This window comes from Rhinoraja longicauda, chromosome 31 (assembly GCF_053455715.1).
Source record: "Rhinoraja longicauda isolate Sanriku21f chromosome 31, sRhiLon1.1, whole genome shotgun sequence".
Lineage (NCBI taxonomy): Eukaryota > Metazoa > Chordata > Chondrichthyes > Rajiformes > Arhynchobatidae > Rhinoraja > Rhinoraja longicauda.
The window spans coordinates 11070160-11084534 of record NC_135983.1 but is presented as its reverse complement, the minus strand read 5'-3'; the positions used below and the strand labels follow the sequence as shown (position 1 = coordinate 11084534).

The following is a 14375-nucleotide window of genomic DNA, read 5'->3' as shown; positions in this document are numbered from 1 at the left end:
GTCTGAAGAAGGGTCTCGACCTGAAAAGTCACCCATGCCTTCTCTCCAGAGATGCTGCCCTGTCCTGCTGAGTTACTCCAGCACTTTGTGTCTATCTTTGGCTTAAGCCAGCATCTGCAGTTCCTTCATACACATGGAAACAGGCCCTCTGGCCCACCGTATCCACACCGACCATCGATCACGCACGCGTTCACACTAATTCTACATTATTCCACTTTTTCATCCACTCCCGACATACTGAGAGGCAATTTACAGACAATTAACCTACAAACCTGCACGTCTTTGGGATTTGGGAGGAAACCGGAGCACCCGGATGAAACCCACACGGCCACAGTGAGAACGTGTAAACTCCACACAGGCAGTACCTGAGGTCAGGATGGAACCTGGGCCTCAGGCGCTGTGAGGCTGCAGCTCCACCAGCTGCGCCACTGTGCGGCTCCATGTAGTGACAGAATGAACCGTGTTGGAGAGCGTGCGTCCGCAGATTTCAAAACCTGAAGTCCGTGTTGACTGCTGCAGGGGGGGAAAGCCGCTTGCACCTTGTGGAACATTTCAGCAGGAGTGAAATCCGATCCTGGGCCATTACGGAGCTGATAGTGTTGTGGGCGAGTAATCCACGGTCAGACATCCAGCTGCTGGCCTCAGCCCCACAGTCTGGATGTTTGTCACAAAGACGTGTTGTTGCCTCGACACAGGGGAGAACTGAGAGAGGGGCTGGCTATCAGTGCCCAACACCACTTACCGGGAAGGTTCAGTACAAGTGTAGACATACTGAATGGCAACAGGCCCTTCAGCCCACCGAGTCCACAGCAACCATCGATCGCCCGTCCACACCAGTTCTATGTTATAGAGCTGCTGCCTTACCAGCGCCAGAGACCCGGGTTCCATCCCGACCACTTTCCTCATCCACTCCCTACACACACTAGACACTATTTAAAAGGCCAAATTAACCCACAAGCCCACACACCGTTGGGATGTGGGAGGAAACCGGAGCACTCATGCAGTCACAGGGAAGAACGTGCAAACTCCACACAGACAAGGTTGAACCCGGGTCTCTGAAGCAGTGAGGCAGGGGCTCTACCAGCTGTGCCACTGTGCTGCCCAGCACAAGCTCGGAGCTAAGGGCAGACTGAGCACAGCGTTTCAAAAGTCATTTGACAGCGAACGGGGGTAAGCTATCGATCAGTGGTGGGAGGACAGCGAGAGAAGGGGATCAGTTCAAGGCCGAGGAGGTGTGTGTCCGCTCACTGCCAGGTGTGGTCACCTGGGCCTTGCTGCCGGAGCGGATTCAACAGAAGCCTAGATCAGGGAACTGAAGACTGGCTGAAGAGGGTAAAACGTGCCAGGTTGTGGAGAGAGAGCGGGGGGGGGACAACTGACTGCATTGTCTTACACTATGCTCGATGGACCGAGTGGCCTCCTCCTGTGCCGTCCGGCTGGACGAGTCAATGAAGATAAACCATCACCCACTTGGTTCGTGCTGTCTCATTGCCTCTCGCAAGGCTTGGCAAGAAGGGAGGGCTGGTCAGGCATTTCTGCAGGTTGGGACCCGGGTCACCATTAAACACAGGAGGGAGCAATGGAGGCTTCTCACTGCCCCGGCTGAGGGTCAGATACCAACATGAACATAGGACAGGAAGGCAGTTCAGCCCTCCCCCTCTGCCACCTTCCTGAGACCAGCATTGTACCTGGTTGTTACAGTGATAAGAGTCATCGAGTGAGACAGTGTGGAAACGGGCCCTTCGGCCCAACTTGCCCACACCGGCCAACGTGTCCCAGCTACACTAGTCCCACCTGCCTGCGCTTGGTCCATGTCCCTCCAAACCTGTCCTATCCATGTAATTATAGACAATAGACAATAGGTGCAGGAGGAGGCCATTTGGCCCTTCGAGCCAGCACCGCCATTCAATGTGATCATGGCTGATCATTCTCAATCAATACCCCGTTCCTGCCTTCTCCCCATACCCCCTGACACCGCTATCCTTAAGAGCTCTATCTAACTCTCTCTCGAATGCATTCAGAGAATTGGCCTCCACTGCCTTCTCAGGCAGAGAATTCCACAGTTACAACCCTCTGACTGAAAAAGTTTTTCCTCATCTCTGCTCGAAATGGCCTACCCCTTATTCTTAAACTGTGGCCCCTTGTTCTGGACTCCCCCAACATTGGGAACATGTTTCCTGCCTCTAACGCGTCCAACCCCTTAATAATCTTATACGTTTCGATAAGATCCCCTCTCATCCTTCTAAATTCCAGTGTATACAAGCCTAGTCGCTCCAGTCTCTCAACATATGACAGTCCCGCCAGCAAATTGTGAATCCCGAATCAAATTGTGATTCGATGGGCCAAATGGCCTAATTCTATTCCTGTGCCTCATGGTCTAATTCCTTCCTGGGATGTGAGTGCCAGTGGCAGCGTGAGCACTGATCCTTCCGGCTGGGGCAAGCTGGGAGGCACAGGACACATTGGTGGGGTCCAAAGCCACGTATAAAACCGGGGGGGGGGGTCATGTTTGACCTATCTGACAGAATCTCAGTCACTGTTGTACACCCCACCTGTATCCACCTATCACTTGCCAGGCTTTGTCTCACCCAAACACCGTTCCCAGTTTCCTCCCCTCCATGACAAGCAGTCTAAACATAGAAACATAGACAATAGGTGCAGGAGGAGGCCATTCAGCCCTTCGAGCCAGCACCGCCATTCAATGTGATCATGGCTGATCGTCCAAAGAAAGGTCCCGACGTGAAACGTCACTTATCCAGGTCCTCCAGAGATGCTGCGTGACCCACTTAGTTACTCCGGCACTTGTCTTGTAACCCGGCACCTGCGGTTCCTCGTTATAATTCTTCGCAGTCACTGTCGTTAGTGCAGCTCTTTTGACTCTACATTCGGCATGAACAGAACTTGCGTTCCACAGCCACCGAGGGGTTTGAAGTCAAGCTTCTGGATGGTTGCCCAAGCTCTCTGGGTGCGGGCTCCTGCAACGTCAGCCTGTTAACTCTTTCACAGAGTGGGAGATGTCACACTGCCAGGGATGGTATTCCTGCTCGCTCCCTCTTCCTGCTCCCTGGGGCTGCTGTGTCTGTATTTGGCAGTGGGGCTGACTACCTGGCACCCACCGCCCAGCGCATTCACTGCGGCAGCATGCATTCTTGGTGGCATGGGTGGTCTACACCAGGTGTGCATCAGAGTCATAGAACCACACGGCTTTAGCCCAACTTGTCCCCGACGGCCATTTACACTAGTCCCACCTGCCCGCATTTGGCCCATGCCCCTGTACACCTTTCCTGTCCATATATCAAGCAAATGTCTTTTAACTGTTCTTATAGTACCTGCCTCAACTACATCGAATGTCCTTCCTGCAGAAACTTATCAGTTCCCGGATGGCACAGTGGCAGAGCCAGAGGCCTGGGTTCCATCCTGACATCGGGTGCTGTCTGTGTGGAGTTTACGTGTTCTCTCCGTGACAGCGTGGGTTTCCTCCGGGTGCTCTGGTTTCCTCCCACATCCCGAAGACGTGTGGGCCTGTCGGTTAACTGGCTCTCTGTAAATTGACCCTAGCGTGCAGGGAGTGAATGAGAAATGTGGGATAACGTAGAATTAGTGCGGGAGGGTGATCGATGGGCCAGCGAGGATTCGGTGGGCCGAAGGGCCTGTTCCCACTGTGTATCTCTACACTAAAACTTCCGCTTTACAAGCTGCATGATTCACTCAAGGAGAATTAAACCAGAACTTTTGTTCATCTTGTACTCTGTAAAGGAAATTCTGGTGGTCACCATTAACCTCTGAAGGTTCATGAGGTCGACCACCATCTCACCAGGGGCAATTAGGGACAGGCAATACATTTTTCGTTTAGTTTAGTTTAGATTTAGATTTATATTTAGAGATACAGCGCGGAAACAGGCCCTTCGGCCCACTGGGTCCGCGCCGCCCAGCGATCCCCGCACATTAACACTAACCTACACACACTAGGGACAATTTTTACATTTACCCAGTCAATTAACCTACATACCTGCACGTCTTTGGAGTGTGGGAGGAAACCGAAGATCTCGGAGAAAACCCACGCAGGTCACGTGGAGAACGTACAAACTCCGTACAGACGGCGCCCGTAGTCAGGATCGAACCTGAGTCTCAGGCGCTGCATTCGCTGTAAGGCAGCAACTCTACCACTGCGCCACCGTTGTTTCACCGTTGTAGGGTTGTTTCAGAGGTACAGCATGGAAACAGGCCCTTCGGCCCACCAAGTCTGCACCGACCAGTGATCCACCACACACCAGGAACAATTTACATTTGCACCAAGCAGATTAATCTACAAACCCGAACGCCTTTGGAGTGTGGGAGGAAACCGAAGATCTCGGAAAAAACCCACGCAGGTCACGCAGCAGGAGAGCTACTGCCTTACAGTGCGAGAGACAAGGGTTTGATCCTGACTACGGGTGCTGTCTGTATGGAATTTGTACGTTCTCCACTTGACCCGCGTGGGTTTTCTCTGAGATCTTTGGTTTCCTCCCACTTCCCAAAGAAGTACAGGTTTGTAGGTTAATTGGCTTGGTATAAATGTAAAATTGTCCCTAGTGTGTGTTCCTTCTACACCCGCACCTCCAGACTCAGGAACAGCTTCATCCCCAGGGCCATAGCTGTTATGAACCGGTCCTGCTGAGCCGGATGGTCACATCGCACAGTGAACCGGCACATATCTACTTGCACTTTATACTGTTTAAAACTGTTTCTAATTTTGTTTCACTGGGTTGTCTAAATTTTTACTGATTAGCTAATTAATTTATTGCATCGTATGGAAGGCGTATTTCCAATCTTGTTGTACCCCTGTACAATGACAATAAAGATATATTGTATGGTATTGTATTGTAGGGTAAATGTGCGGGGATCGCCGGTTGGTGTGGATTCGGTGGGGGTGAAGGGCCGGTTTCCGCGCTGTACCTCTAAACTAAACTAAACTAAAGATTGATTCTGAGTTGTGAGTCATCTTGGTGAGCACTACGATTCCACCGATGGAAGCTCTTATTTCTTATCATGTACGTTTAGATAAAACCACTGTGGTGCTGGAGGCCAAGCTGGCCATCCGCGAGTCACGGCGCCAGGCTGAAGAGGGCTCTGCCCGGCCCGGTTGCCTGCCCCTTTTCCGGGGTTACGTCCGCGCCCGGGTGTTATTAGAGAAGGACTACACGCTATCCACCGGAACCCTGGGGGGTTTCCGGGACCGCTGGGCACCGCGGGGGGTGGAATGCATCCTTAATAAGGTTGTTTAAGAGTGTAACATTTAAGAATATTTGTTTAGATGATTGGGTGATGTTGTATCATGGGTTTGATTGGTATAGTTTTGTACTGTACATATTATTGCAATAATTGATTACATTTATTCTTGTTAAAAAAAAAAGCTGTGGTGCTGGAAAGGGCTGCGATGTGGGAGGCTGCCCTGCCCTGCCCTGCCCTGCCCTGCCCTTCACCCAACACCATGTTCTTCATGTGGGGTTCACACGTTTAATGTGAGCGACATCTCATTATCCTGTCAGGATACATCCAGGAGATGACTTGATTTTTAAGACCTTTTAATTTGCCAGTGATTCACTGTGTTATTATGTAATAAAAAAGGGACTGCAGCTGGTGCTTTATACCAAAGATAGACACAAATTGCTGGAGAAACTCAGCGGGTCAGGCAGCATCTCTGGAGTCTGGGGTCGGGAAACATCACCTTTCCATGTTCTCCAGAGATGCCACCTGATCCGCTGAGTTACCCCAGCAGTCTGTGTTTATCACTGTGTTATTATACTCCAGCGTTGCACACGACCCAATTTCAAAATTCAGAAAAACACTTCAAATTGGACAGCGACTGGAGTTTTTACAACTTGATTAATTTAGCTTGGGTTAGTTTAGAGATACAGCGTTGGAAACAGATCCTTCAGCCCATGAGGCCACACCGACCAACTGTACACTAGTTTCTCCCTGCACACCAGGGACAATTTATGAGGCCGATTAACCTACAAATCTGTACGTCTTTGGAATGTGGGAGGAAACCGGAGCACCCGGAGAAAACCTACACGGTCACAGGGAGAACGTACAAACTCTACACAGACAGCGCCCGTAGTCGGCATGGAATCCAGGTCTCCGGCATTCTGAGGGAGCAACTCTACCCCTGTGCCACCGTGCTGCCCCAGGGCCTGGGCTTGACCAGGGCAGATGTAGGGGTGATGTTCTTCCAGACCAGGGGTCGCAACTTCAAGATGATGAAGGCATCTTCATGGACAGAGATGAGAAGAAATCTCTGTCATAGCTGGTGAACCTTTGCAATCCCCCACACACCCTGGCTCTGGCTCAATCACTGAGTGTGTTTATATACCTGGACCGGTACATGGACAGGGTGGTTTACAGGGATATGGGTCAAACACAGGCAAATAGAGTCATAGAGTGATAGAGTGTGGAAGTAGGTCCTTCGGCCCAACTTGCCAACATTTCGGGACAAGCTTAGACAGGGCATCTTGGTCGGCGTGAATGAGTTGGGCTGAAGGGCCTGTTTCTGTGCTGTATAAATAATACTCTATGACAGAGAATATAATGTATATTTATAATGCTGACTGAAATTAAGGGAATTATGTAACGGCGATTTCATGCAGAGAGCTGGTGCTCAACTCAAAGATCAGATCTGATTGAACAGTGGACAAGGTCCAAATAGAACATAAAACATTGAAGAGTACAGCACAGGAACTGGCCCATCGGCCCACAATGTCTCTGTTGATCATCATGATGCCAAGACCAACCCTTATCTGTAGAAACAAGGAACTGTTGATGCTGGTTTACACAACAGTACACAAAGTGCTGGAGTAACTCAGCGGGTCAGGCAGCCTCTGCGGAGAACATGGATAGGTGACGTTTCGTGTCCGGTCCCGTCCTCAGACTGACCGTGCCAATCAGTTCGAAGAAGGATCTCAACCCTAAACGTCAACTATATCCATGTTCTCCACAGATGCTGCCTGACCCGCTGAGTTACTCCAGCGCTTTGTGTCCAACTCTAACCTGCCTGCACGCAGTTCATGTCCATCGATAAATGGATAGATAAATGGATGAGCAAGTGCAATCTGCTTACAAGATCGTCAAAGCAAGCAGTGAAAGATGTCTCCTGGATATGATGCACACGACTAAAACTGCCAGACGCGCTGTGAAAACCTTCACACAGAGATCAGTTAACACCAAAGACCAAATTGGAAATTCTCCATAGGCAACCGTGCTTCTTGTGAACAGCCTGGACTTTGACGAGCCGCACCAGATCATAAATAGTTCCCTGTCACACGGAGCCGAGATAGGGCCGAGACTCCATGATAGGGAGCGACAGAAGCCGGCGGTGGCAGAGGTGTACACTGATCGGGAGCAGTCAGCGTGGACTGGAGATGTCGGGGAGTGCCCTCCTAATGGAAGGGAATGCGTTTGTAGAGCAGCCAGGGGTGTGAGCAGTGAAGGGCATGTGGTGGCTGGGGACAGAACTCCCACAGGCAGTGGACGAAGTACTGTAGCAGGTTCTGAGAGACCTCCATTATGGAGTGGCCAGACGGACAAAGCAGCGGAAAGGCTTAAAAACCAGTGCCGGATCGTGCGTCTCTCATAGTAGGCTGAGCGTTAAACGTTTAAATGTTAAAGGCACTATGGAAATGCAGCAAAAACACACAAAGTGCTGGAGTAACTCAGTGGTCCAGGCAGCCTCTCTGGCAAGATTACCACTAATCTTGGATGGTTTTTATCGTCTGCTTGAGATGCTATTCATGGAATACTTTATCAGGAAGTTCGGCCTGACAATAACTCATTTACTCTGGAGTAAAAAAAAAACTTGAAATGCTGGGGTAACTCAGTGGCTCAGGCAGTTTTTAATGGAGAACATGGATTGGTCACGTTACAAGCCTGGATCCAAAAAATACAGCTTGTTGCCGCTGCAACGGTCCTTGCTATATTTTCGTTAAACAGTACAACACAGGAACAGGCCCTTCAGCTCAAAGTATCAGTGCTGAACACAACGCCAAGTGAAAGCAACCTCCTCTGCCTGCATGTGATTCGTATCCCTGCATTGCGTGCATATCCATGTGCCCGTCCAAAAGGCTCTTAATAGTTTTGGGGTAGTGGGGGGGGGGGACAAGCAGATGAAGTGGACACAGAAACGCTCAGTTAAGCAGTGCCTGCTTCTCTCCTGGCAGTGCTGTGAGGGTCAGGGCTGTGGACTCTGGATAAACGTACAGATAGAGTGGGTGGGGAAAGGATGTTTCCATTGGTGGGAGAGTCCAGGACCAGAGGTCATAGCCTCAGAATTAAAGGGCCCTCTTTTAGAAAGGAGGTGAGGAGGCACTTCTTTAGTCAGAGGGCAGTTAATCTGTGGAACTCATTGCCGCAGAGGGCTGTGGAGGCCAAGTCGGTGGATGTTTTTAAGGCAGAGATAGACAAATTCTTGATTAGGACGGGTGTCAAGGGTTATGGGGGGAAGGCAGGGAAATGGGATTAGGAGGCAGAGATCAGCCACGTTTGAATGGCGGAGTGGACTCGATGGGCCGAATGGCCTAATGCCACTCCTACAACTTGTGGTGGGATTACACTGGACGAGTCTTTCTCGTCCACCATGGCCCAAACAGCCAACGTACTCCCCCCTGGAGAGTGAATCTGGTGAATCTAAAGCCTCGACATTAATGTCCAACTGGCATGGCGATACAAGGAGTTTTTATTTTAGTTCAGTTTAGTTTATTGTCACGTGTACCGAGCGAGGTACAGTGAAAAGGTTTTCTTGCCTGCTATCCAGTCAGCAGAAAGACAATATACATGATTACAATCGATCCATTTACAGTGCACAGACACATAATAAGGGAATAAGGTTTAGTGCAAGGTAAAGCCAGCAGGGTCCGGTCAAGGATGGTTCAAGGGTCACCAAAGAGGTAGATAGTAGTTCAGGACTGCTCTCTGGTTGTGGAGTTCCAGAGTTAACATCCCTGCTGTACACAGCATCTAGGACTGGAGCACCGACCATATTGTCACAACATGGAAAGTACAAAGCAGGTCTATAATCCGGTCAGAAACTACTGCATTTGAGGAGCATCACCATTTGAGGAGCATCACCAAAAGACAAAAGACAAATAACTGGACATAGTTCTGACTTTTTGCCTCCATATCTTTTGAATAAAGCAATTACATTTTGTATTTTTTGAGCCTTCCACACATGTAACAAAACGTCGGAAACATTAAAACCATGTGCATAAACGACCTAGTTCAGTTCAGTTTAGAGATACAGCGTGGAAACAGGTCCTTCGGCCCAACCCGACCTACAATCACCCTGTACACTAGTTGTACCCTACACACTGGGGACAATTTACAGAGACCAATTAACCTGCAAACCTGTACGTCTTTGGAATGTGGGACGAAACCGGAGCACCCGGAGGAAATCCACATGGAGAACATGCAAACTCCGTTCAGACAGCACCCACAGTCGGGATTGAACCTGGGTCGCTGGCACTGTGAGGCAGCAACTTCACCGCTGCGCCACCGTGCCGATCCATCATACCCGAGACATCTTTTAAAAGGTTTAGTGCAAGGCGAAGTGCTTCCGTCCCACCAACCTGGTGAGTGTGATTTACCTGATTTGCCCCCCACCCATCTGATTGCTGATTCACAGCTATTTCTGGGATGCTACAGCACTAAATCCAACACTAAAGTGGTGCAATTTCCCGATCGTCCTCGGTTGCAGGTGCCACAACCCGCTTGGGTAGACCTGGCGGGGAGGGGAATGAGGTGGCTGCAGTCTGCTCCTGAATATTATCCAGTCATCTGCGACTGGCAGCTAACACCTGGTTATTGGGTGATCGCCACCATTTTAAAAGACTGCTGACTCTCCCAATTATTTGCAGGCGAGAGTCACACAATGTGTGGAGCAGACTGTGCCCGGCCAGACGTGAAACGTCGAGGAATAATTTGTCAATCTAATCCAATTGGCATTATGTTCTCTTTATCCAAGAGAGATTTCAGCAAAGCCACACCCGGACTAGAACCACTGCTGTGTGCAAAGTAGAGCCAGGGCCTGTTGGCTGGAACCAGAGGGGGGCTGCTTGGTTTACTGAGTGGTTGTACAAGCTCGTGGAATTGGCTCCCAGAGGAGGAACAGGGAACATTGAACAAAACCCAAAAACCATTAGCGAGGGCCCTGGAGATGTGCACTTAAAATCTGAACAGCTTGGGTCAGAAAGAAGTGGCCTGAGTCTTCTTGCACAGATTAGATGACATTGAGCCTAATCGGCACCAGCTCAGGACAGTGTTTAGAACAGCACAATACAGCCTCCTTCTCTGCCTATGTGTGATCCATATCCCTCCATCCCCTGCTGATCCATGTTCCTATCTAAGGCCTCTTAAGGTGCTGCCTGACCTGCTGACTTACTCCAGCTTTATGTGTCTATCTCAGGTTTGTTGGTTCATTAAATTAAAAGGGGCTTCTGTAAATTGCCCCTTGAGAGAAGGATGCAAAACTGGGATAACATAGAACTGGTGAACGGGTGGCCGGTGGTCGAACTAGTGATGCTGGGTGATTGTTGGTTGGCACGGTGTCAGTGGGCCGAAGGGCCTGTTTCCAAGCCGTATTTCTAAGCTCAACGAAACCTTTTGGCCGAGTCATGCGGCTCCTGGCCCCCTGCACCGTTTCCACTGGACAGAAGGTAAACTGCTCACCTGTTACACTGGGAGCTTGTGGCTCCTCTGTCGTTGCATTCACACGCAGTGCACAGTCCACTGGTGCCGTGGTGGTGAAAGCCCTCTGCACAGTCGCTGCACTGCAGGCCGGAGTACCCGGGCAGACACTCGCACTGTCCCGACGACACGTTGCACATCGTTTCATTCGCGCTTCCCACAACACTGCAGTTACACTGAAACACTGCGAAAGGGAAGAAGAAGAAGATCAAGAGGTTGTTAATTTGTCTGCTGCAGATATAAGACAATGCAACAGTTAAGAATTGGCGGTATTTATTCACAAAATGCTGGAGTAACTCAGCAGGTCAGGCAACATCTCAGGAGAGAAGGAATGGGCGACGTTTCGGGTCGAGACCCTTCTGAAGAGTCCAGCATTTTATTCACAAAATGCTGGAGTAACTCAGCAGGTCAGGCAGCATCTCAGGAGAGAAGGAATGGGCGACGCTTCTGAAGAAGGGTCTCGACCCGAAACGTCGCCCATTCCTTCTCTCCTGAGATGCTGCCTGACCTGCTGAGTTACTCCAGCATTTTGCGAATAATTACCTTCGATTTGTACCAGCATCTGCAGTTATTTTCTTACATTAAGAATTGGCCATCAGTTAAATCATTTGGGTGGAAAGGGGTTGTTCTGAGTTTGGCAAATAGTCAAAGAGTGATACACCTTCCCACTTGTAATCAGGCAACTGAACCATCCTATCACCGACTGGAGAACGGTCCTGACCTGCCACCTACCTCATTGGATACACTCAGACTATCTTTAATCAAACTGTACTGGACTTTATCTTGTACTAAACGCTATTCCCTTTGCCCTGTATCCGTACACTGTGGACGGCTTGATTGTAATCACGCATCGTCTTTCTGCTGACTGGATCGCACGCAACAAAAAAGCTTTTCACTGTACCTCGGTAGATGTGACAAACTGAACTAAACTGAATTAAACTAAACTGAACCAAGCCAAACTGAGCTACACTAAGCTAAACTATTGTGCACCCTTCACCCCAAGTGCGTGAAGGAGCGATATAGGAGGTCCTTCCTTCCCGCTGCTGTGAGACTGCACAACCAGCACTGCTCCCAGCAGACGAGTCAACAGTAACAGTTAAGGAATACACAGTAAACTGATGACAATTTATCCTTGTCTTTACTTTTATTTACAATGAATGATCTCTTGCTTTCCACTTTTCCGCTGTAACACTGTAAATTTCCTCGGTGTGGGACGAATAAAAGGAATATATATATAGGAATATATAGGATTGCAAATGCTGGTGTAAACCGAAGATAGACACAAAATGCTGGAGTAACTCAGTGGGTCAGGCAGCATCTCTGGAGAGAAGGAATGGGTGACCTATTCAGACCATTCTTCAGACTCATAGCTAAACTAAACTAATAGCTGCCTGTGTTTGCTCCTTGCTTAGTAGTGAGTTTGGCTAGCTTATAACAATCGCCGACCAGAAACGTTGGCTGCTTTTGTCTCCGTCGATGCTATGTGAAGTGCTGAGGATTTCCAATGTTCACTGGGTCTGACTCTCCGTTGGGCAACCTCCAACCCAGCACCAGGCATTGCTCCACCCGAGTGATGCTGTGTGACGAGCCACATCGAGTGGCCAGCAGGGGAGGGCCCTGATCAGCAGAAGACCACAATGGTGTAGGAAGGAACCGCAGATGCTGGTTTGCACCGAAGACAGACACAAAATGCTGGAGCGACCTGTCTCTCAGTCTGAAGAAGGACCTCGACCCGAAACGTCACCCATTCCTTCTCTCCAGAGATGCTGCCTGTCCCACTGAGTTACTCCAGCATTTTGTGTCTATCTTCCAGGACTAGAATGGTTTGGATTGCCATTGAGTCCCGGCTGTTCCAAGTCTCCCACGGGAAAGTCAGAGCAAGTTTCTGAAGAAGGGTCCCGACCTGAACCGTCACCTGTCCATGTTCTCCAGAGATGCTGCCTGACCCACTGAGTCGCTGTATGCTGAGACCTCTCAAAGTTTCAACATTTCCATTGCACGGGGCAAGTAAAGTCATGCATCAGAAAGCTTAGCTTTCTGATTCATTAATTCGGTGTGACTCATTTACACTAATCCCACACTAATCCACTCCATTGCCTTCAAGGACGAGTCTCACGGTGGTCACTCCCTCCTCTCCCCTCTCCCATCAGGCAAGAGGCATAGAAGTGTGAAAACGCACACCTCCAGACTCAGGGACAGTTCCTTCCCAGCTATTATCAGGCAAATGAAACACCAACTCGAGAGCGGTCCTGAACGGCTTTCAGTTGGGAACCGGATGGAGACGGAATCATTTGCAGGAAACTGGGAATAACAGCAAGGGATTGCGATAGGGACATAAGACGAGGAAGGGTCTCGACCCGAAACGTCACCCATTCCTTCTCTCCCGAGATGCTGCCTGACCTGCTGAGTTACTCCAGCATTTTGTGAATAAAGCGATAGGGACATTATTGGCCGGTGTAGGCAAGTTGGGCCGAAGGGCCTGTTTCCACACTGTATCACTCTATGACTCTATGATTGCCCTGTTAGTAACCAGATGCCTGACTGAATGGCCTTCTGTTCTGTGTAAACACTATAATTCTGAACCGAAAGTTGGGAGATACAGACTGTTGCATGTCAAGTGAATTGGTGAAAGACAGTTATTTAATATTATCGAGTTATAATTACAAATACAGATGATTAGTTAATATGTCTCAAACAGGAAAGGAAATCTCATTATAGAATTTAGTAATTAAACATTCCTTCGGCACAATTGCTTCTGTGAAACGAGGATGATATTTTTTAACAACACAGACTTGTGGCAGCGTGGTCTGAATTGTCCGATTTGTGTTCTGATCTAACCCTTGTCTCATAGTGGCCTTCCTCCTTCCCTTGGCTCCACCCAATCTCTTGCTCCCTCCCCTCTCCAAATTGTTGGGGGTCATCTCTGTGTATTGTGGGCTTTGAGCATGTTCATGTGCCTGTTCCTTTGAATATTGGGGAATAACAAAGATTAGTGAGGGCAGTGATGCCCAGTTTCATTGCTGGGCTGCCCACTGCCCACCTTCTGACTGCATACCCGGTCTAAGGTGGCAGGGTGACGCAGCGGCAGAGTTGCTGCCTGACATCGGCAGTGACCCGGGTTCCATCCTGACCACGGGTGCTGTCGATACGGAGTTTGCACGTTCTCCCCGTGACCGTGCAGGGCTTTTTCCCAGGTGCTCCGATTTTCCTCCCACACTACAACGATGTGCAGGTTTGTAGGCTGATTGCCTTCTGCAAATTGTAAATTGTCCCTAATGTTCAGGATAGTGTTAGTGTACGGGGCGATCTATGGTTGGCGTGGATTCGGTGGGACGAAGGGCACGCAATGTCTCTTAAAATCCACGCAATGTCTCTTAAAATGTAAATCTATGCCTCTCAGGTTCGGGCAGCACGGTGGCGCAGCGGTAGAGTTGCTGCCTTACAGCGAATGCAGCACCCGAGACCCGGGTTCGATCCCGAATACGGGCGCCGTCTGTACGGAGTTTGTACGTTCTCCTCGTGACTTGCCTCGGTTTTCTCCAAGATCTTCGGTTTCCTCCCACACTCCAAAGACGGACAGGTATGTAGGTTAATTGGCTTGGTAAATTTAAAAACAAAATTGTCCCTAGTGGGTGTAAGATAGCGTTAATAAACGGGGATCG

The 14375-nt window shown here is 49.6% G+C and overlaps 1 protein-coding gene across 1 annotated transcript in view; it reads right to left on the bottom strand.

Annotated features, from left to right (window-relative positions):
* LOC144608281 (multiple epidermal growth factor-like domains protein 9) overlaps positions 1-14375 on the bottom strand; it is a 170483-nt gene that overhangs the window by 110723 nt on the left and 45385 nt on the right. The window contains exon 2 of the mRNA XM_078425897.1: positions 10696-10897. Coding sequence (XP_078282023.1) covers positions 10696-10897 — 202 coding nt within the window. The remainder of the gene's footprint in view (positions 1-10695; positions 10898-14375) is intronic.